The sequence below is a fragment of the Neovison vison genome, chromosome 3 (genome assembly GCF_020171115.1).
Source record: "Neovison vison isolate M4711 chromosome 3, ASM_NN_V1, whole genome shotgun sequence".
In the NCBI taxonomy this organism is placed as follows: Eukaryota; Metazoa; Chordata; class Mammalia; order Carnivora; family Mustelidae; genus Neogale; species Neogale vison.
This window is the reverse complement of record NC_058093.1, coordinates 141992439-142014914: the sequence shown is the minus strand read 5'-3', so window position 1 is coordinate 142014914 and position 22476 is coordinate 141992439. Positions and strand designations below refer to the sequence as shown.

At 39.9% G+C, this 22476-nt stretch overlaps 1 protein-coding gene across 3 annotated transcripts in view; it reads left to right on the top strand.

Moving 5' to 3' along the window:
* The window catches only part of WDR7 (WD repeat domain 7), a 367702-nt gene that overhangs the window by 83012 nt on the left and 262214 nt on the right, over positions 1-22476 (top strand). For all 3 annotated transcript variants that reach the window (XM_044242906.1, XM_044242905.1, XM_044242907.1), the window contains exon 14: positions 34-248. In XM_044242906.1, coding sequence (XP_044098841.1) covers positions 34-248 — 215 coding nt within the window. The remainder of the gene's footprint in view (positions 1-33; positions 249-22476) is intronic.

Below are 22476 nucleotides of genomic sequence, written 5' to 3'. Positions count from 1 at the left end.
CGTGTACCAAGTAGAAATGCATATGTCTTCCAGGCGCCTTGGATCGCTGCGTGATGGGGATCACAGCAGTGGAGATACTGAATGCCTGCGATGAAGCAGTGCCTGCTGCAGTGGACTCTCTCAGTCACCCGGCAGTCAACCTCAAACAGGCCATGACACGGCGCAGCCTGGCTGCTCTTAAAAACATGGCCCATCAAAAGCTGCAGACTCTTGCAACTAACCTCTTGGCTTCCGAGGCCTCTGACAAAGTAAGTTTTGTATGTGGTTCATGTGTGTAGAGTTCCCATCCCAGTCCACTTCACAACACAGTTTCGGCATTGGCTTAAAGGCATGTCTTAAAGGAATAACTTTTGGGAGATGACAGTGGTGAAAAGTAAGTTGCTGGTTTTGTATAGGTCTACGCAACATTGTTTTTTGCCTATTTCAAGTATTTGGCTTCTTTCTTTCTTTTTTTTTTTTATTTTTAAAGTAAGTTATTCTTACCACTTAAAATACTTAAAAATGATTCCTACAGAATCAAGTGACTTGAACTTCTGAAATTAGAGCAAACATTTTTCACATAATCTGCCTTTTTGGTTTTTGCCCAGTCTTCCTGTTGAAAGATTGAACACGAGCTAGTATCTCTAGGAAGAAAAAAATAATAATTTAGGTACAATTAAGATGTTTGTAATTGTGGCTGCTCATTTGTTTTAAAAGTCAAAGATTCTGATTTTAGTAAGGTAAGGCCATTTAAGGATTTAGGAGGCTATTTGGGAATAGGCATGGCAGAGTCTCACAAGCACTGTATGACCCAAGCTGAGCCCCACTTTCCCCTGATACTCACATAATGACTTCTGTCACTTCTTCAGTTAACACAAGATTATCCTATGAAAAGATGAACAAATAATCCCAATTCATTAATTCCAGTTCATTGTTTTTAGTTTATAGAGGCTGGCCATTATTTGGTTTGCGATACTTGTGTTCTGTGGTATTATTAGAAATCACTTGTCTCTGGTAATGGCTAAGTGAAACTTAAAATTCCAGCATTTCATCTAAGTCACACCGTAAAATTCCCAGCTGCATCTAAGTATTCATTAGAATCATTAATGGATAACACAAATATTGTTTCTTTCATTTTCTTATTCCAGATTCCTTTTTTTTTTTTTTAAAGTAGTTAGACATGTGGCTAAATAACAAACAGGTTGAAAGGCTCATCTACAAACTTGAAAATTTGCCCATGAATTAGTGCTGAGTGCTGATGACATAAAATGGTGTAGGTGGTTCCAATGACCCATGTCCTCTAGTAATTGGCAGTAACATTTGATCATTCTGTCTCTCCCCAAGATATTAAATGCTTTATTGGCTTTGTTGTACTGTATGTTTCATAGATCAGGGTAATGAAATCCTTCTTCATTTTCTTTCATGCTTTCTGTCCTGTGCTCTGAAGTTTGAATAGAAATCACAGCTTAAATGCATTTGCTGTGCTTATAATTTCTTTCAAGAGATCACATAGATGTCACTAGCAGTTCAGTGTCCATAGCACATTGTCTGATGTTCTCTATAATTTTAATTCTGTGCCAATTTATAAAATAGTATATGCAAGGGCAGGTATGTATGTATGTTATATAATTTTCAAATATATATTTTTCTGGTTGGTATCTCCTAAAAATAAAAATTTGGAAAATTATTTATACAACTGGAAAATTAAAGAAAAATAAGTGGTACAGTAACATTTATGAATGGCTTTTGTAGGTGGTCATGGTCCATTATGTGATTTTTACAATCTTGTTTGTCCCTGTTTTAATAGCGCATTTTATAGTGCAATTAGTGATAAAAGCACCAGATATCAGAGACACTACACTTATGTATTGTAAAATATATTGCTTGTGAACCTCCTCAGTCTTGTAGCAGTGGTAATTGTTGCCTGGCCTACAAGGAAAACAATTATAGGAGGGGGGAAAGGCTTAGGAAGCTGAGGCTGCAGGAGGGTAATCACTTTATGAAAAATGCATGTTGGCTGGACCATTAGGGATTTCTCTATTTTCTTATGTTGAGTTTGAGTCTCCTTCTGAGGGGAATATTTAAAGAGCTGTCCTTTGGACAGCTTTTTAACCTCAGGAGAAATAAAACCCACCCAAAGTTTAAAAAACAAAACAAAACATAACTAAGAGCCTCTCGGTGGTGTAGGACTGACTCTAGGATATAGGAACTAAGTTTTTTCATGGGTCTCTCAGTGAAAAGTGAAATCGTTATGGGGATACTGTATAGAAAGAAGCCCACCTTGTCCTTGTTAGACCGGTGTTAGCAGTTGGGCGATTTGGAAAGAACACGTACTGTATATTGCTTATTTAGTTAACTATGGCAGACATGTAGAGCCTTGCAAAAAAAAAATAAGGAGTTTTTTTAAAAAAGATTTTATTTATTTGATAGAGAGAAAGCACGAGCAGCGGGAGGGACAGAAGGAGAAGCAGGTTCCCCACTGAGCAGGGAGCTGAATGCTGGGCTCCATCGCAGGATCCTAGGATCATGACCTGAGCTGAAGGCAGGCACTTAGCTGACTGAGCCACACAGGTGCCCCAAAGATAGGGAATTTACTCTCCTCCAATTCTTCTCTTTCACTAGAAGATCAAGAGGATGTTAATGGAATTATTCCTTACGACTGCATTGAATCTTTGCAAGATGTGTGTATTTAAACCCCTGTGTGTTTCTCTTATGACATGTATCTTAATTTCCTTTGTGTTGTAATAACATATATACTTCTGTGATTCTCCCCACTGAAATTCAGCCTTCTTGCAGGCAGGGATTGTGACTTATTTATTCCTGTTTCCCTCATGACATCTAATAGCAGCTGTACAGTAAAGATGGATTGAATTGGATGATGTGTGACAGAAAGCTCTCATGGCCTCTGCTTCAGCCTTTTTGCCCAGGTCTTCTCCCTTCCCTCCCAGTAGATTGTCTTGGCTTGATGATCAGATCTATTCCTGTTCACAAGGCCTTAGATGTAAACATTTATTAATCACCTTTGCCCTCCATTCAGTTTCGCATTCTCCCTTTTGGTTTTGGTGAGCGAGGCTGTCCAGGCATAACTCATTTTCCTTCTTTGCTATCTCTGTATTGTCAGCAATCCAACACATCCTGCAGAATCTCTCAGCGAGGCCCTCCCCTCTACCTCTTTTCCTTATGGCTCTAGAGCAGGGTTGCGCAACCTCAGCACTACTGACAATTTGGGCTGGATAATTCTTTGTTGGGATGGGCTGTCCTATGTATTGTAGGATGTTGAGAATCATTTTTTCTTTACTCACTGTATGTCGATACATACATACAGTTGCCCAGGCATGACCATCAAAATGTTTTGAATTATAGCCAAGTGCCCCATGTGGGGCAAAATTGTCTCTGGTTTAAAAACATTGCTGGAGAAAAAGGTTGAGAAATGGTAGAGATCCTATATCCTATATCTTATGTTTCCTTTCCTGTCCCCACCCTTGCTTCTTTAATCCCTCTCCTTTGAGGATAGTAAGCCATCCCTCCAAACCTTATCTTCTCTGCCCCATGGCAGAATTAGTTCATGTATGCTCTTTGTGTTCAACATCTTCCTGATCAGACCTTTCTTTTATCACTTTATTTTATATGGGGTATTTTTTCTTTCTCTATATCTGTCTTCCCTATTAGATTTTGAGCTTCTTGAGGACAGGAGCCAAGTTTCTCATATTTTTATTTTCAGTGCTTTATGTAGTACCTGAAACATAGAAAATACCCTGGAAATATAGTATGAAGTTAGTTTGGAGGTGTAAATTGGAATCTTATTGTGTTATCTATTTAAATGCAAAGCCAAGGACTTGCCTCAGTGGGTAGCAATGTGGTATTGGATGGTCTTAAAAAGAGATCTTTGTTTAAGAAATTTTTCTGTATCTGACATTTGTAGCTGCACACTTACAGATATTGCCATGGCAAATGAATTATGAGGCTGTTAGGTTGATATAGTGAGAGGTGGTAGGGACAGGAGTAGGATTAGGTAGAGGAAATATAGAAGAGGGAATGGCTTGGAAGCTCTTGTGTGGGTTAAATGAATAAAAATGATAAGCAAGAGAAGAGTTGAGACATACAAGCTGATTTCAGAGATCCAAGTCCGGTTGAAGGGAGAATGGCGGAGAGGTTAGCAGGTGATACAGACAGTCATGGAATAGGCTTTGAGATTGGTTGTAATAGCAGACATCCCCCTCTTGTTTGTAGTCTTGAGAGTTGGAATGTGTTCAAGGGGAGAAACATCCTCTAGGAAAGAAGTGACATGAGAGTGAGATAGAGTGGGGGGGGGGATATTTTATCCCCCCAAATAAATACTGGAGTATAGAGCATGGATTAAACTGTAGTCCTATTTTGGGATGTCTGCTATCATTATAGTATTTCAAATATCCTGTTTTCCTTAATCTTTACTCTAAATAGGTGAGTTATTATAATCCTCAGATTTGCCAATGATAAACCTAAAAAAACAGGATGTATGAATAGGCATCACAGACTTTTTCTATAAGGCACTAGATAATAACAATTTTAGGCTTTGTGAACGATACAATCTCTGTTGCAGTGACTCAGCTCTTGCCATTATAGTGTGAAAGCAGTCACAGACAATAGATAAATGAATGACTATGACTGGCTTCCAATAAAACTTTATTTACACAAAAAGGCAATGTGCTGGATTGGCCTCTGGGTCATAGCTTGCTGCACCCTGCATCAGGGAATGGTATTATTAATAACAAGGTTGTGGGTACAGTTCTGTCATGGAATAGTCTTTGCTTCATTTTTGAAAAGCAATTCATAGAAGTGGTTAAGAACCTGGGTTCTGGTGAGGGGCGCCTGGGTGGCTCAGTGGGTTGAAGAACCTGGGTTCTGGTGACAGGCATATCTGTGTTTATTTTTTATTTATTTATTTATTTTTAAAGATTTTATATCTGTGTTTAAATTGCATTTCTGTAACTTGCTGCCTGTGGGTGACCACGGACAAGTAACCTGCAATGGTCTAGGTCAAACATAACGGTAGAGTTAGTTGGGTCAGAAATCACAGTACAATGAACAAAGAATGAGGATGCGATAAAGTAGAGCAGGAAAGTGTGGGAGACATTTGTTTTTGGAGGATTAAAAAAAAAGTAGTACCTTCAGTGGCTGCAGGGGTAAGTGCCGAGTTTTACTTTGTTAGGAGCTCATTGAGTGTTTTTGTGGGTGGAGGAGGTGGGTGGCGGAGCCATGGCAGAGAACATGGTGGTTGATAGTAGAATTAACTGGGAAATTCACCCTGACTAAATGTTGTTTTCCTTTTAACTGGTAATGATGAAAGAGAGGGAGTTGAATATAACCAAGGTAGTATTCAATAGAAGAGGACCAAAGTAGGCTGTAATATCTGTTAACAGGAAGGAAGTAGTTTTAATCCCTTGAAGGCAGAGCCATTTTTATTTTAATGCCGTGTGACACCCAGCATAAGTCTTGTCCTGGACTAGGAATTAGCAGATTCCTAAACTAAACATAGCTAGTAAATCATAGACAGCAGGTGGTGGGGTTTGAGGAATGCACGAAAAACTGTGTTAAGGAGATGGTCTGAGCATATCAGGTGGTCTTTTTGATGAACTTTCTCATAAAGCATTTGCCACAGACACTGGTTCCTGGTGAGGAGATCTTGGGGGATGCTCGGGATCTATGGGATTTTACTAGTGAAGCTGGAAAGCCTTCACTGTCTTGAAAATTATTTCTTAAGCCTAGTGTGTATAATAGTGTGTATAATTTCTGTTTGACACCTTTATATCTTAGGCATTGTGTACCAATCAGAGTTGATTATTGAAAGATCACGAGGTTGAAGAAATTGAAAAATGACGAGGATGATTTATCTCTTATGTTACATTTCTCTCTCTTTTGTCTAATTAGTCAAAAGCCTTAAAAAAAATGAATGGGCTATATTTGCAAAGGTCAGTAGCTTTGTATTCTGTGTAACTAGGTGAGAGAATGGAATTTAGAAGTCAGATATAACTTACTGAGAACATGCTCTGTGTTTTCTGCTTACAAAACTCATTCTAAAAAAATTTTATAGTGATTGAATTGACTTTGTGATTCATTGTGAAAAGGGCACTGTAAGGTATAGACAGGGACAAGCCATATGACGTTATATACAGGATACCAGGCCTTGTCTAGTGAACCGTTTATGGCCTTAGAAAAATCCTTGTGATATGTCTGACCTTTGAAGAATCAATTAAACTTGCTTAACATTCTACTCCAAAACTTGAATGAATATTTTAATAGAAGAATATGTTGATCGTATATTTATTATATATAGATTTCATTTTTGATTGTTTTAAATGGTTATTACAGCAAAAGTTTTATTTTTGTTATTAGAACAAAAATTTTACATTACACTAATTGTTGTCTAGAAATAAAGGAACCTTAGTGAGCTGTCAGGTTTTTCTTAAGAAAACAAATGTCTCTGACTATAGGAGGGGAATAAACTTCATCGAGTGCCTATGTGATGAGTGGTTCTCCTTAATGGGGATCATAGTTAGAAACCACATCTGGAAGCTGCACGCATTCATTGCTCCTGGGAGGACATTGCCTCCAAGCCGTCTCAGAAGACAGAGCTAGATTATATATGTCTGTTTATACACACGTGCGTTCCTCTGTTTTCCTAAACATAGTAAATACCATCGGTTAACCCTGTTCCCTCCACCTCTAATCGGACACCACAGTGTTTGTTCTGGCCTCTTCTCCTGACACACTGTAACTCTCTTCTCCAACGGTGAGAACCTCCTTCCCACTATTTTCAGTGTATTTACTGTCTTCCATGACTTACAATGGGGTTACATCCCAATAAACCCATTGTAAATGGAAAATCTCTTAGGCAGAAATCTTAGGTTGAAAATGCATTTAATACACCTGGCCCACCAGACACCATAGCTTAGCTCGGCCACCATTACCTAGAACACTTACACTAACCCGCAGCTGGATGGAATCCTCTCACACAAAGCTTAGTTAGCACGGTGTTATGGATCTCATGTAATGCATCGAATACTGCACTGAAAATGAAAAACCGAGTGCTTTGTGGGCACAGATGGTTGTCAGTGTGTCTGTTGTAGACCCTCACGCATGCTGGCCAGCTGGGAGCCGAGACCACCACCTTGGCCCACTGCCCCAGGAGAGGGTGCCATGGCATGTCGCTGGCCCAGGGCAAGATCCACATTCACAGTTCCAAGTAGAGGTTCTGTGTGTCTGAATGTGTGTCAGTTTTGTCCCATCGTAAAGTCAAAGAATCATAAGTCAGGGGACATCTGTATTTATTTGTTCGATTTGCCCTTTATATAAATAATTTCCTGGACAGCTCAAGCTTCTTTAGGTGTGTCAGCACCTTTTCCGCAAAGGGAGAGAAGCTTCATTTCTTTTTTATCCTTAATATTGTCCCTTTTTTCACCTTCTGCTTCTTTTGAGGCATTATTGCTGGTATGTTTTCACTCTTGTGTTTCTTTCAGTTGAGTCTTCATTGCTAATGTGCTGTCGTATTTCTTATTCTTACTGAGTTCAGTCTTTTCATTTCTGATTTTCCTAATCCTCATTTTTTTTTTCCTTTCGCGTTACCATTTTTAAAGATGTTCTTCAGCTTGTTTTAAAATAAGTACATTCATTGTATCTGCTTTTTGAGTGTGTCTGTTTTTTCCTTTCTGGTTCTTACTCTTTTTAATTAGCATAATTTGACCTTAATACTTTTCTCTTGTTGACTATTTTTTTGCGAAATAATCTTTCCTGGACTCTGAAAGATTAGTTCAGGTAGTTTTTCTAACTTCACAGAACTTCCTTTTCTGTTGTTGCACGTGGTTCAAAAAGACAGTGGCTCGATTTCTGACATCTCCCAGCACCAGTCCCCACCTCTTTTTTTCAGGTGGGCGGAATTACCTGTCATTTTTGATTGCATTCTTAGCAGTTTCTCATTCCCGGGGCCCTTTCCTGAAGGCAGCCCTGACGCAGCTGTGTTGCACGTGGACGGGGACCGCCATGTGCCAGCCCCTCAGACCTTGTTACTGAGGGCCCTTGCATTCCCTTGCTGTGGAGATGGCTAAACCTTTCCCACGGTCAGCTGCTGTTTTTAAATGGGCTCACTTTATTTTCCTGGTAAATATCGGTTAGCAATTTGGGGTTTTCCTATCAGATCTGTCACATATCTTCCTACTTCCCTTTCCTTCATCCTACAGAGGTGCCAGATACCAGATAGATCTTGTAGCTGTTGGTGGGTTTTTCCACCTGCTTGAATCTGGGGATTTCTGGATGCATTTTGTCACCTTGTTTTGTTGAAAATGTTCTCAGTACATTTGGTTTATTTTATCTAATTGCTCTGTTTCTATGTGAAGATTTGGAAATATAAAATAACTATGCTGCCATCAGTGCCATGATCTTTTCAGAATCCCTTTGAGTTTCTGTTTTTTTTTTAAGTTTTTTTTTTTTTTTTTACAGAGATCACAAGTAGGCAGAGAGGCAGGCAGAGAGAGAGAGAGGAGGAAGCAAGCTCCCTGCTGAGCAGAGAGCCCGATGTGGGGCTCGATCCCAGGACTCTGGGATCATGACCTGAGCCGAAGGCAGAGGCTTTAACCCACTGAGCCACCCAGGTGCCCCTGAGTTTCTGTATTCTTTATGTTAATTGTAAGAGTCAGTAAGGAGATTTAGTGAAGGAGAAATACTATTAAACATTCATTTTTAAATCTTAATTTTATATTTATTATTGAACTAGATGAGGCACATCTGTGAATGTTTGTTTTCTCTATTCTGGATCAGTTGTGGGCTTGAATTTAAAAGAGTGTTTATGTGAGAACATCCTTAACCTACTGGCAGGTGACAGAGTCCTTCAGTCTGGGCTGGAATTTTCCTCATGTATTGACCCATCTACTGCCCACACCCACAATCTCACAACGTAGTGGTTAGAGAGAATGACTTCAGACTCTACACTGAACAGTGACTTTTTTCTTTTTTTGCCACTTCTTCCCTCTATATTGTTTATCAATTGGTATCTAGACATTTCTAGAATGAAAAGTTTAGAATTTAATATGAGGCTTTTGGTAAAGTGATTCCTTAAGGAATAATAAACTCAAAATTCTTTTGGAACCAGAAATATAAAATTAAAATATTTAATATTATTGATTAGGCACAGGTGTATAAGTAAGGTAATTGGGATCTGTTTCTAAACACACATTATTACATTGCTGTTATCAAAAGAAGGTCAAAGAAGTCCAGCTGCCCTGTCTCCCTCCCTCTTTTCTTCTTTCTCCGTCCTCCTTCCGCAATTCATTCACCGTGTTACATTAATCATTCCTCCTGTGGTTCACATTCCTTTCATGTATTTACGTCCTAACTCTGGTTGTTGTCTCTTATTCTCTCTTTATATTTACCTCACATTCAGCGTACTCTCGCACACATAAGAAAGTACATATATGTATGTTGTGAATGCACATGCGCTCCTGTGGGGGTGTGTGTGTGTGTGTGTGTGCACGCACACGCACGCGCCCATGTGCATCTGCATCATGTGTGGATATTTCATCGAGTTTCGAATGACTGCTTTGAAGATTTCCGACTCAGGTTATTTTTGCACCAACTTTTTCTCCTGTTCTAAGGTAAGGAGTTTTAAGTTACTCTGAATACTGTTAAGGAATAAAACTAAACTTTCAAAACTAACCACATATTTAATTGAACTTACTACATTTTTTGGTGATTACAGGATTTTAAATTCTTCCCTTTTTTAAAGGATCCATAAATTAGGACCGCATTTACTGTGCTCATTATGTAACACCATCAAATAAAGACATATACGAAGGCGCTCCCCTTCCAGCTCTCCATAGCTCTAGTGCCTTATTGGCTCTCTGTCTTGCACATAATAGGTGTTTGAGGGACTTATGAATGGAATTCATAGTTCATATTAAATGTAATTCATCATATTATTTTGAACCGAGAAAAAAGTCTTATTCTGTGATGGTTTTATATTCAGAACACTTTTGTTTCTCCTTGGAAGTACTTTAACAAACCACAGTGTACCTGAGAAGAAATTCAGATTGTTCTGCAAAGTATGTGAGATACAACAAAGGAGAAATTCCTTTTACCATCTCACATAATAAATCAAATGGCAGACTGCTGAGAGAATCGGAATAGTAGATAGATTTAACCCTACGACCTTCTCAACAGCCAGATCTTTCTAGCCCTTGTGTGTGATACTTTATATTTAACTCTTATTTGGGAACTTGAAGGTATTTTGAAGTCACTTGATAAAAATATAAAGATTTGTAGCTAAATACTAATGTGTTAGTACCTTGGGTAAGAAATAATTTCTTCTAATATGCTTGAAATATCTGTTCTTTATTAGACTATATAAAAGATGTTCAAACTTCTTGACTTTTATAGCCTCTGTTAGAAAATAATTGAATCAGTCTAGTTCAGTAAACATTTATTGACTACTAGGTACTGTGTTTGGCCCTGGAGAGCCAAAATGAAAAAGACATGATATTTACCCTCAGGAAATATAATCAGATAAATACAATGCTGAGGAGTGAGTGAGATGGCTGAGAAATGCAGAAAGTATTGCAGAGACCTGGACTAGCCTGAGGTGATCAGGATTGGCTTCTTGGAGGAGGGGACGTTGAAGAATGAGTAGAACATAGTCCAGGTGATGGATGGAGGTGGGTGGCAGTATGTTCTGGCATGGCAGATGCAAAGAGGGAAGTGGGGAATGCGATGTGTGTTCAGCATGGCTTCAAGATTGAAGAGAGGAGAGACAGGAAGTGGTGTAAAATGAGGCCAGTCAATGCTTACCATTGGAAGGTGCTTAAACTTTATCTTTTACCTCTGTGGCTTTCACATTAAATAAAAACCAAAAAACAAAATCACATTAGATTTCTTCCTTCAAAAAGAATTTTGTATGAAAGCAAATATGTGCAACAGATACAAGGGAATGTAGAGGAGAGTTTAAATTCAAGAATTGGTGTGTAAGTGGTATTTGGCAGGATCTAGTGATTAATTAGGTGCAGATGGTGAGTGAGGTTAACTCACAGGTTTTCTGATTGGGTGATTGAATAGAAATTGGCTTTATCAAGTGTGATACCAAACATAGGAATAGGTTTTGTGCAGAATGATGATGAGTTGCTCCGTATATGATAGAGGGCTGGTGGTATTGGATATACGGACTGAGCGATCTCCAGTGGACATCTGGTATTTAAAACCATGGAAGGCCATGAGATTATTTAGAGGAAGCAAATGGGCTGAGGTAAACTCTTGGGATACTAACTTTAGGGGAGGAAGTGGAAACAGTTCGAAGTGTGAAGAGTTTGAGGAGAACCAGGAGAATGTGCTGAGTTGCCAACTGAGGGGATCAAGAATTTCAAGAAGGGTAGAGAGTGATTAGTCGTATCAAATGCAGCAAATGTTCACTATTGGAGGGGTTGAAATATGTTTGTCGGTAACGTCATGAGTACCCTTTTCCAGAATTGCTCCTTAGGATGTTGGGGACAGAAGCTTGAGTGTGGTGGGTTCAGGAGTGAACAGGAAGTGTGAAAATAGAAACTGCAAATGTGTAGAATACTTTCCAGTTTGATAAGGAAAGGAGAAAGAACTGCTAGAGGAAAATGCCGCTTGCAAGGGGTGAGAATGTTTGTGGATCAGGGTTAAAGAGCCAGTAGAGAGAGGAACATTCTAGATTAGCATAGGGAAGAGGTAATTGATGAAGCTAGCTTCCCAGGAATGAGAGGGTGGCAGATTTCAAAGACTGGCTTTGACCTGGAGGAGAAAGACTTTATTTTCTGAGTTTGAAGAGAGAGAGGGCAGACTGGATGTCTGTGTAGATACATGTTTCTGCGTGTAGTGGGTGGAAATTGAAGAGAGAACATTCCTAAAACCTTCACGTTTTTTCCAAGAGGCTATAGGTAAGATTGTCTATGGGGAACAAGAACCTGGGTACGGACTTGATGGAGGGGTAGAGATGGGGGGGAATCAGGGGTAGGAGGATTGTGAATTTGTAGTTGTTATGGGTTGTATTTAGCTGTAGTAAAAGATACAGGAAAAAGTAGAAGGTAAATTTTGCCACTGGTCCTGAATTGCAGTTCTATAATTCAGATGATAAAGGACATTGAGGATGTAGTTGTAAGAGATTGATATGATTAACCAGAGGTTCCGGCCTTCTTAGGGAAGGAGTGCAAAAGAGGATGAGGCTGGTAGTTTTTGACAAAATTGTGGAATGCAGGGACTGAGTGCATCTATGATAATGGTTCCCAAACTGGTGCAAATTGAGATCATCTGGAGATCTTTAAAAACTACTGGTGTCTGGGGGCGCCTGGGTGGTTCAGTGGGTTAAAGCCTCTACCTTTAGCTCAGGTCATGATCCCAGGGTTGTGGGATCGAGCCCCGCATCGGGCTCTCTGCTCGGCAGGGAGCCTGCTTCCTCCTCTCTCTCTGCCCGTCTCTCTGCCTACTTGTGATCTCTATCTGTCAAATAAATAAATAAAATCTTAAAAAAAAAGAAAGAAAGAAAGAAAGAAAGAAAGAAAGAAAGAAAGAAAGAAAGAAAGAAAGAAAGAAAGAAAAAACTACCGGTGTCTGGCTTCTTCTCATGGGCTTTGTGATTGAATCCGTGGGCATGCGGCCTGTGCACTAAAGTTCCCCAGGTGACTGATGTGCAGCAGTGTGCGGACCACTGCTCTAGAAGCTTGAAGAGCAGGTACGGTGGGAGGTCTGGAACTAGAGAAGATTGTGATCAGTGTGGAGATACTACCACTTAAGGCTTCTGAGGTGAGGGCACGTTCAGGTGAGGGCTGGAGCTGAGACTGCTCCAGAGTTGGGAGGGCAAGTATGGCTTCCATCTTTGGCACAAAAGACCCTGAAGCCCACTTTCCAGGTACTTCCTGCTTTTCACCCAGTGCGCGCTCTTTGAGAAGAGAGGGCGGTCCCTCCCGGCATGCTGATTGAGGAATAGACAGTAAGGCTCAAACGTGTCTTACTCTTGTTTTAGAAAATAATAGTGCAAAACACTGTCGATGCAAATAAAAGCCCAAAACAAATAACCAAACTAATGGGAACTTATTTAAAAGCAAGAATAACAGCAGTTGAAAACCAGCACTTACGGTGTGCTGATAGCAAAACATCTCCTTTATGGGCAATTCATACTTTTATAAGCAGTAGAATCTTTGTACCAATACTCTGCATTTTGTGATTGTGTGACATCTAAGTTCAGTACTGAAAGTCTAGAAAGCTGTAGGCCTCTACTAACTTCAAATTAAAAATAGTAACATATAAAACTAACACCTGTATCATAATTAGCCCACGTAACCATAGTAACTCACTTTATTACTCTCAGGGCTCCATGTTTAACATTGTGTCATTTGCCCTAGAACTTCAAATCCTTTTATATCCATTAGGAGAGCCTTCGTCCACCCAGGGCTACAGACCATAAGTTGAAAATTACTGACCTATGTGAATGGTGAGATCTTCCAGAATGAGGGGTGGCCGTGGGGTTTGCGCCAGTGACAATGATTTTATTATTATTTTTTAATTATTATTATTATTTAAGATTTTATTTATTTATTTGACAGACAGAGATCACAAGTAGGTGGAGAGGGAGGCAGAGAGAGAGGAAGGGAAGCAGGCTCCGTGCTGAGCGGAGAGCCCGATGTGGGGCTCGATCCCAGGACCCTGGGATCATGACCTGAGCCAAAGGCAGAGGCTTTAACCCTCTGAGCCACCCAGGCGCCCGTGACAATGATTTTAAAGTTTGAAAGAACTTTTCCCATATGACATCCATAAGGTGATTTCTATGTCATGGTGTTGCAGGCCCTACAGTTAACTTTGGTTGGAAGTGGATTAGTTAGGTGGTCATCTCTGCGAGGCAGTTTATTGCAGTGTCTGAGGATAGGAAATGTAAATGGTTGTAGTGGTTGTGGTTGGAATTCTGTACCATGTGTATCTATTTCTGTGGTGGTCCACACATCTTTCTCTTAGTTTGTATGAAGATGCTTATTTTTTGTAATTGCCCTCACAGCCGGCAGTGGATAGTCTTGGTGAGAGTGATATTTTCTCAGGGCAGGTGGAAGTCTTCAAAGAGTATGTAGAAAAAAAAAAAAGAAAGAATCATTTATGCTGATTATGTCAGCATAAAGCAGGATTTCAGCTTTCCACAGTGCACGTAGCTTGGTTCTCCAGTCTGTATTTCAGTAAGTGTAGTATTTGCTCATTGCTGGGACCAGAATACCCGTGTCTTCTTCACCCCCTCCATGGCTAGCTCCCACTCGCCCTGCTGACCCTTGGTGCTCCCACGAGCCTCAGTTCTGTGACCACCGTCTCTGCAGAGGGTCCTGGAATTTTCAGGTCATGCTGCCAAGGCCAGCAGTCCTTTGGATCTTCTCTGACCGTCTGGCATTTGCTTTACGTTTCTGTCCCTGTACTACTTCTTTGGTGCCAGTACCTGGGAACAAGGACATGTATTCGTTTACATGTGTGTTTCTGTGTGTCAGGGTTTCTTAACTTCAGCACCGCTGACATTTGGGGCCGGATCATTCTCCGTTCTGTGGTCCGTCTGGTACCCTGCGGCCTGTGCAGTGGCATCCCCAGCCTCTACCCTCGAAATGCCATTAGCACCTTCGCCCACTTGTGACTCACAGTCATGTCTCCACATGGTGCCAGATGTCCTTTGAGGGTGAGGAGTAGGTCACCTCTGGCTGAGAAGTGCTGCTGTGTATCCGACTAAGAGCTCCTCTTGGGACTGTCGGAGATAGTCCTGCTTGTAGTTCCAGTGCTGGCAAAAACTGTTCACTGAATCACTGTGAATAACCCAGAATTTGAGGGTTGATTAATATGAAGCGGACTTGTCTCCGCCACCCCTCATCTCTAGAATCTTTACAAAACTAATGCTGAGAAAGCTCTTGATACCCCGAGGTCTGGACCCTGACTTCTATGTCCTAAGCATCAACCCGTGTGACTTGCCTTCCATTTGTTTTTAGCTTTAAAAGGGAGGTAATAAGGTTGTAATGAAGTCAGTTGGCAACATGTTTTCACACATTTATCACAATAGGTATTCAGCACACACTAGTTGAATGCTCTTGATTGAATGATAGCCTGATTTCATTCATTCAGCACACCTTGAGTGCGTGCTGTAAGCTAGGCCCCGAGCTAACACAGCTGAAGAGTGCATGAATCACTTCCATTCCCAGCCTGTCCTGGTGTCCAGGGGTTCCTGCTCTCATGAGGGAGAGGGGGGAGCCATTCATCGTGGTGAGCTTTGTATTCCCCAAGGTAGGCAGGAACCACGTGGGAGAGAGCCCTTGGGAGGTGGCTGATCTGAGGAGGTGTCGGGAAGGCTTTTCTGAAGAGAGTCATTTGTGCTCACTTCGGCAGCACATATGCTGAAGAGAGTCATTCATGTGGAGGCTTGATACCAAAAGGCAAAATGGGGAAAGAGCATCCCAGGCAGAGAAAATACTGTACCGCTGTGGGTGGGGACAGTGAGTGGGCAGAGAGGGCATAGGGAGCCCTGGGAGAAGAGGGTTAAAAACAGGTTAGAATCTGCTTGAGTGTATTTCTGACATTGGAGATTGTTCCCCACTGTGACCCTGGGTGGGTTAAAGCTGTTTTCTTTTCTCCTGTTCATTTTGCCATTATTAGTTAGCTTTTCTTTTAGCAAGTTGACTTCCTAGAATATCCTCTCATTTCCTTCCATTCACAAATGTGTGAAGGATTTGGAATACCCAGGAGGATGCATTAGCCTAGGAGCACTTTTTTTTTTTTTAAAGTTTCCTTCTTTCCTTTCCTCCCTTCCTCCCTTTCTCTTTCTTTTTCCTTTCGTTTCTGTCCTTCAGTTATTTTCTTTTAAATTTAATTTTATTTTTTTTCAGTGTTCCAAAATTCATGATTTATGTGCACCACACCCAGTGCTCCGTGCAGTCTGTGCCCTCTGTAGTACCCACACCAGGCTCAGCCAACCTTCATCCCCCTCCCCTCCAAAACCTTCAGTTTGTTTCTCAGAGTCCACAGTCTCTCATGGTTTGTCTTCCCCTCCAATATCCCCCAACTCCCTTCTCTCCATCTCCCCATGTCCTCCGTGTTATTCTTTATGGTCCACAAGTAAGTGAAACCATATGATAATTGACTCTCTGCTTGACTTATTTCACTCAGCATAATCTCCTTCAGTCCTGTCCATGTTGATACAGAAGTTGGGTAATTCATCCTTTCTGATGGAGGCATAATAATGATCCATTGTTTCCATGTGTCTTTAACATTCATTTGAGATAAAAGGAGCTGGCTTTTATTGTCACAGTTTTACCAGTGAAGGGAATAGGATGTGTTAACTGTTCACTGTTTGTAGCATCTCTCCTCTGTTGAGGAAACAGAGGAATTGATGCAGGGGGCATTAAGTGAGTCATATAAAGGCTAGTCTAATGGAGGAGTGGGGGTGCCCCAGCCCCCAGGGCTCCTGGTCTTGTGATTTTGGTGACTTGGCCATTTGGGAAGAGTTACAACTTAATCTCTTTTGTGCCGGTATTATGGAGCCTTAGTATATTAATCTTCTAATCTCTTAATATATTAATACCATTTGGATATTATTAGTATTCAAACATTATTCAGTAAGACATGGCCTGTAGAAGTATCTTTAGAAGATATTATCTCTATAGCAGGCATGACCTAAGTGTTTATATTTAATGTATATACTTAACTTTTGAGTAATTTACATTTTATGTCATATGACTTAAATTGTTTAGTATTAAACCTTAAAAGCTCTGAAATATACTTTTTTGGTTTAGGCTTTTTAATATACTTGTTAATGAAAACACATGCAAGGAAGTGAAATATCAGCTCTGAGTATAGTGTCATCCCTGCCGTCATAAAATCTCCTCTCCAAAATCAAATATTTAAGATAAGTGTATTGTCTAATTTTAACTTAGAGTCTCAGAACTGTGTCACCCTGTTAATATTAAGTAACAGCAGTACGACAGCAGAGGGCACCAAATATCTGTTTCAGTCTTAGACATTTTCTTGATAGTTTCCCTTTTTCTCTCCCTCCTTTCCTTCCTTTTTTCTAATACAGTTGACAGCACGGTTTGAACTCTATGTGTCCACTTATATGTGGATTTTTTTTTCAATATGGTGTAGTCTTGTAAACATTTTGTCTATGATTTTCTTTTTTCTAGCTTTCTTTATTATAAGAATACACTATCTAATACATATACAAAAGTATGTGTTAATTGACTCTGTTAATGGTAAGGCTTCTGGTTAACAATAGGCTGTTTGTAGTTAAGTTTTTGGGGAGTCAGAAGTTACTCTCAGACTTCCTACTGCATGTGGGGAGAAGGGGATCAGTGCCCCTGACATACATGTTGTCCAGGGCTCAGCTATACTTAAAATCGTTAACACTAAAACCATATATTCTTATAGTAAGTGGTGGGGTTTTCCCTTGGCTAATTTTAGAATATTTTAAAAGCACATTAAGACGGGGCACCTGGGTGGCTCAGTGGGTTAAGCCTCTGCCTTTGGCTCAGGTCATGATCCAGACAGATGAGCTGTACATCGGGCTCTCTGCTCAGCGGGGAGCCTGCTTCCTTCCTCTCTCTCTGCCTACTTGTGATCTCTGTCAAATAAATAAAATCTTAAAAAAAAAGCACATTAAGACATCAGTGTTTTTATTCATCAAACCTTTCCCATTTAACATTATGCATCAGAAGTTCTTTTAAAGATCTTTATTTTTTATTTAAAAAATTTTTTTTTAATTTTTAAAAAATATTTTATTTATTTATTTGACAGAGAGAGAGATAACAAGTAGGTAGAGAGAGGGGGGAAGAAGCAGGCTCCCTGCTGAGCAGAGAGCCCAATGGGGGGCTTGATGCCAGGACCCTGAGATCATGACCTGAGCTGAAGGCAGAGGCTTAACCCACTGAGCCACCCAGGCACCCCAAAGATCTTTGTTTATTTTTTTTTAAAGATTTTATTTATCCATTTGTCATAGAGAGACTGCGCTAGCGAGCACACTAGTAGGGTGAGCAGTGGTCAGAGGAAGAAGCAGGCTCCTGGCTGAGCAGGGAGCCTGATGTACAGCTCATCTGTCTGGATCATGACCTGAGCCAAAGGCAGACTGTTAACTGACTGAGCCACCCAGGCGTCCCTAAAGATTTTTATTCAATAGGATATCCCATCCATAATCAGGAGTAAAATTGTTTAATTTTTCTTACCAAAATATTCTTAGGTGATAAACCAGTTCTTTATACTGTACTTAGGAAATAAAAAAATTATTAAGATCATGCATTAGAAATATGACACCTAAATAATTATTTTGTGAAATGTTTTATTATTATTTGTCACTTACGTATTTGTATGTACATATTATTTGTCACATACATTATTTTAGGACTCAGTGTTGATATTTATAGAAGCGTGTGTGTGTGTGTGTGTGTGTGTTTGTGTGTGTTTGTGTATGTTAGATATATAACATTACCTAGTCTTAGTATCCTCCATCTCTGGTTTCAAAACAGATTCAGATTTTTTTAAAATTATTTACTCATCTGCTTTACGCAGTAGCATCAAAATCAGCTGGTGTTTTGTTTTAAGATTTTATTTACTTGAGAGGGAGAGGGAGAGGGAGAGAGCAGAAGCTGGGGGAATAGGCAGAGGGGGAGGGAGAAGCAGACTCCCCACTGAGCAGGGAGCCCAATGCAGGGCTTGATCCCAGGACCCAGGACCATGACCTGAGTAGACACTTAACTGGATGAGCCACCCAGGTACCCCCAAATCAGCTGGTGTTTAATGCTCACTGGCATAAATCAAATTTATGTTTAGGTAGAAGTCTGGACTCTTTGGTATTATAGATTGAACTCCATGCTTTTTCAGGAAAAATAATTATTTTTCTAGGTAACTTTAGAAATAGTCCTGAAAACTATGACATTAAAAAATGATTCAAAAAGAAGTTTTAAAATCAGGAGTGAATGATGCAAGAGTAAAATTATCACCATCATTCTTTAAATTTCTCTAAATCATCAGATAAAATGACATATGCCTAAAATATCATTATAATGTTGGTTTTAGGGGACAAAGCTACGGGGTGTTTTAACAGACATGATTTAACCGAGCATGTATTCAAATATATAATAATGAGAAATGTTGTAACAGGGATACATCAACATTTTCTCCTTTGCAGGTTGGAAGTTGTTTCCTTGTTGCTGGCAGTGCTGCTTATGGTGTGTGTGTGTGTCCATATGCTGAAAAGTACCCGGGCTTGAATAAGGATTCATCTCTTGACCATAGTTCTGTCATTTTCCTTGGGTTTTTCACTTGAGATACAATTTTATCTGCTATTCTTTTTTTTTTTTTTTTTAAAGATTTTATTTATTTGTCAGAGAGAAGAGGGAGAGCGAGCGAGCACAGGCTGACAGAATGGTAGGGAGAGGCAGAGGGAGAAGCAGGCTCCCTGCCGAGCAAGGAGCCCGATGTGGGACTCGATCCCAGGATGTTGGGATCATGACCTGAGCTGAAGGCAGCTGCTTAACCAACTGAGCCACCCAGGCGTCCCTTACCTGCTATTCTTAATGTGATTTCCACAGGTTCGTTTTCAGTGATGAGCAAGTAGCGCAGTAATTTTTTCCTTTTGGTGCATTTCTGTAATGTTTTTAGTCCAGTTCTTTATATAGTATTTGAAATGGGTAAGTCTGTATTTTCCCGTATACAGAAAATATAATTTTAATAGGCTTAGCACTTACAATGGAAATATCAAATATATCAGTCTTACTAGCTCTTTAAAGTACATTGTGTGTCTTTTGCGTTTATGATTTGAGTTTTACTAGCAAACTTGAGACCATTTTATTTAAATATATTTTATGATTTAGCTTTGCCTGCTGCCCTTTGTCAAGTAAGTTTTGAAATTAATTGCCTTAAGTACAAAGGCTTCATTTTTTTCTAAGCATCTTGTATATAATGGACACTCCACAAGTATTTGTTGAATTAAGCTTCTGCCATGATAATGTGAAAGGGAATTTGCAAACACGCATTTCAGATGTTCTTAGTAAAGGTAATAGAACAAGCATACAATTTTAATAGGAATGTTAAAGAATTTCCAGAATTAGGTAACCTGTACATGAAACTGTTAAGATGATAAGATGACTCAAATCTGTTAGTTTGTTCTAGATATATATATCTGTGATTGAGCTAAGAGATCCTTGGAGTTTGGTAGATGTTTCGGCTCATTTTTCTTTAATCTTAGTGTGACATATTAGAATATCAAACGTGCCTGTGATTACCTCTGCCATCTCATGCATTCAGCTTAAGTGCTGCCCTCACAACTTTGCTGGATATCTGTATTTTGTTGTAATAAGCCTTTAAGTCAGTAGAATCCATTGACAGATGTTACAGGTCATATGTAGGACTTGGGGATGAATCATTTTCTCCTTCTTTCCTTCAGTCTCACTCTGTTCTCACCTTCCTTTATTATCGCTGTCTTTCACCCTCCTTTTCTGACTGTAGCCTGCTCGTACGTCCAGTTTCTCCATGGTGACACAGTCAGCAGCACCCAGAGGTTGTGATAAGAGGAGTCACGCACAGCCACATCCAGATAGCATGGCACCAGACACAAGATAACCTTCCAGTTGTCCAAGCACATGGGCTGTCTGCTGGCGCACCTCCCGGAAAGAGACAGAACCAGAGCCATCTCGGGGTGCTGAAAGGGGCACAGATGTGGTTGACATCAGAGGGGAAAGCTTAAAAGCGGACCTTGTGTCCTCACTCTTGCCCTCTTTTTTCTTCAAACCCCTCTTGCTGCCTCAGTAATTTCCTTACCAAACATGTTTGATTTTATATTTTTTGGTAGTAATGATCTCCCTTTCTCCTAATAGAATTTTGTAGCTCTTTAATAGAAAGACAATATTTACTAAGGTATTGTGGTGGGCTCTTGATTTTACCTGATGCTGTTTTTAACCTATTTTCTAAACATAGTGACATGGCTGTCTACCCAAAGTAGATATTAAGATGATGTTTTATCTTTTTCTGTGACTTGATGAGCCCTAATGCCAAGAATAATGCCTGGGCCGTAGCAGCAACTTCGTATGTGGTAGCTATCAATATCAGTTTCCATATCAATAATATATTAGATATAATGTATTATAAACAACTTTATCATTCAAATTAATGTCAGTAGGTACAAAGCGTTAAGCACAGCGTTTGACATTACATAGTCAGTGTTTGGAAAAACAAATATGCCGCACAGTGGTGTTAAAAATAAAAGGGTAATGTGTACATTCTTCATCCCATCCCGCCTTCTGCATTCTCAGTGCTGTTGCCCACTTTCATCTTCCCTCATCTGGATGGCTTCTGCTTCCTCCCAGTTCATATTCGCGACTCTGATCTTTTCAGCCAACACTGCTGGTGGATAAACATCTATAAAATTAAATTTGATTATGTTATTCCACTCTTTTAAAGTCTTTAGATGGTAGTTGTCAAGCTGTACGATAGCCTGAAGTTGTCTGGGGTTCTCATTACGCAGGTTCTGATCCATTCAGGTCTATGCATACTGATTCAGGCCTGATGTCAGGCCCAGGAACCTGTATTTTAACAAATAGCCTCAGTGATTCTCAGAGAAGCACTGCTTTAGTGATTCCCAAGCCTGCAAGATAAAGTTCAAAAGCCTGAGTGGGAACCTCTGTGTTCTCAGTGAACCAACCCTTACATTCCTTCCCCTCGTCATCTGTGGCTTCATCAGCGTCTGGCCTGTCGCATCTCCAGCCTTTATCCTTGTTCACATTTTGCTCTCTGTCTGCCCTTTCATAGTTACCCCTTCGGAGAGGCGCACCCAGGGTAGAGTTGGTGCTTTCTCTGCTGTGTCCCTTACTGTATCTTGCAATCCTCCTTTCTTCAAAGCACCATTCTTACCACATTGGCATGGTGTCTTTACATGCCATTATGTATCTGTGAGGTTTGAGTTCCATTACTAGAAAATCATCTCGTTAGTCTTTGTATCTCCAGTGTCTTGCACAAACACAGGCAAATGTGTAACAAATGAATTAAATATGGGAATGAAATTCAGAAAGTCTTGACTTTTTTTAAAATCATATTTTGTAGAATATTAATTTACATTACCTACATTCTTTAGGTTCTTAAGCTGTGATTTAGAAATTATTTCCTACCTTCCTTTAAACATGATTCAGTTCAGAACAGAGATTTAAGCAAAGGAGGCAGAATTAGTAATAATTATGGCAATAATTTTTGGAAGAGCAGCTACTTGAGACTTTTTTTTACATTTTTCTTTAATTGAAATAAAATTGACATACAGCATTGCATTAGTTTCAGGTTTACAACATGATGATTTGTATTTGTATGTATTGAGAAATGATCACCACAGGAGGTCTAGTTAACAGGAAATGCTTCTCCAAGGATGGGTAAAGTATGACTTGAGGGGTTGTGCGAAGAATGAGAAAGCAGCAGCATCCTGGTATAAGCAAAGGCCCAAACATGTGACACTGCATGGTTCTGGAAGATACAAGT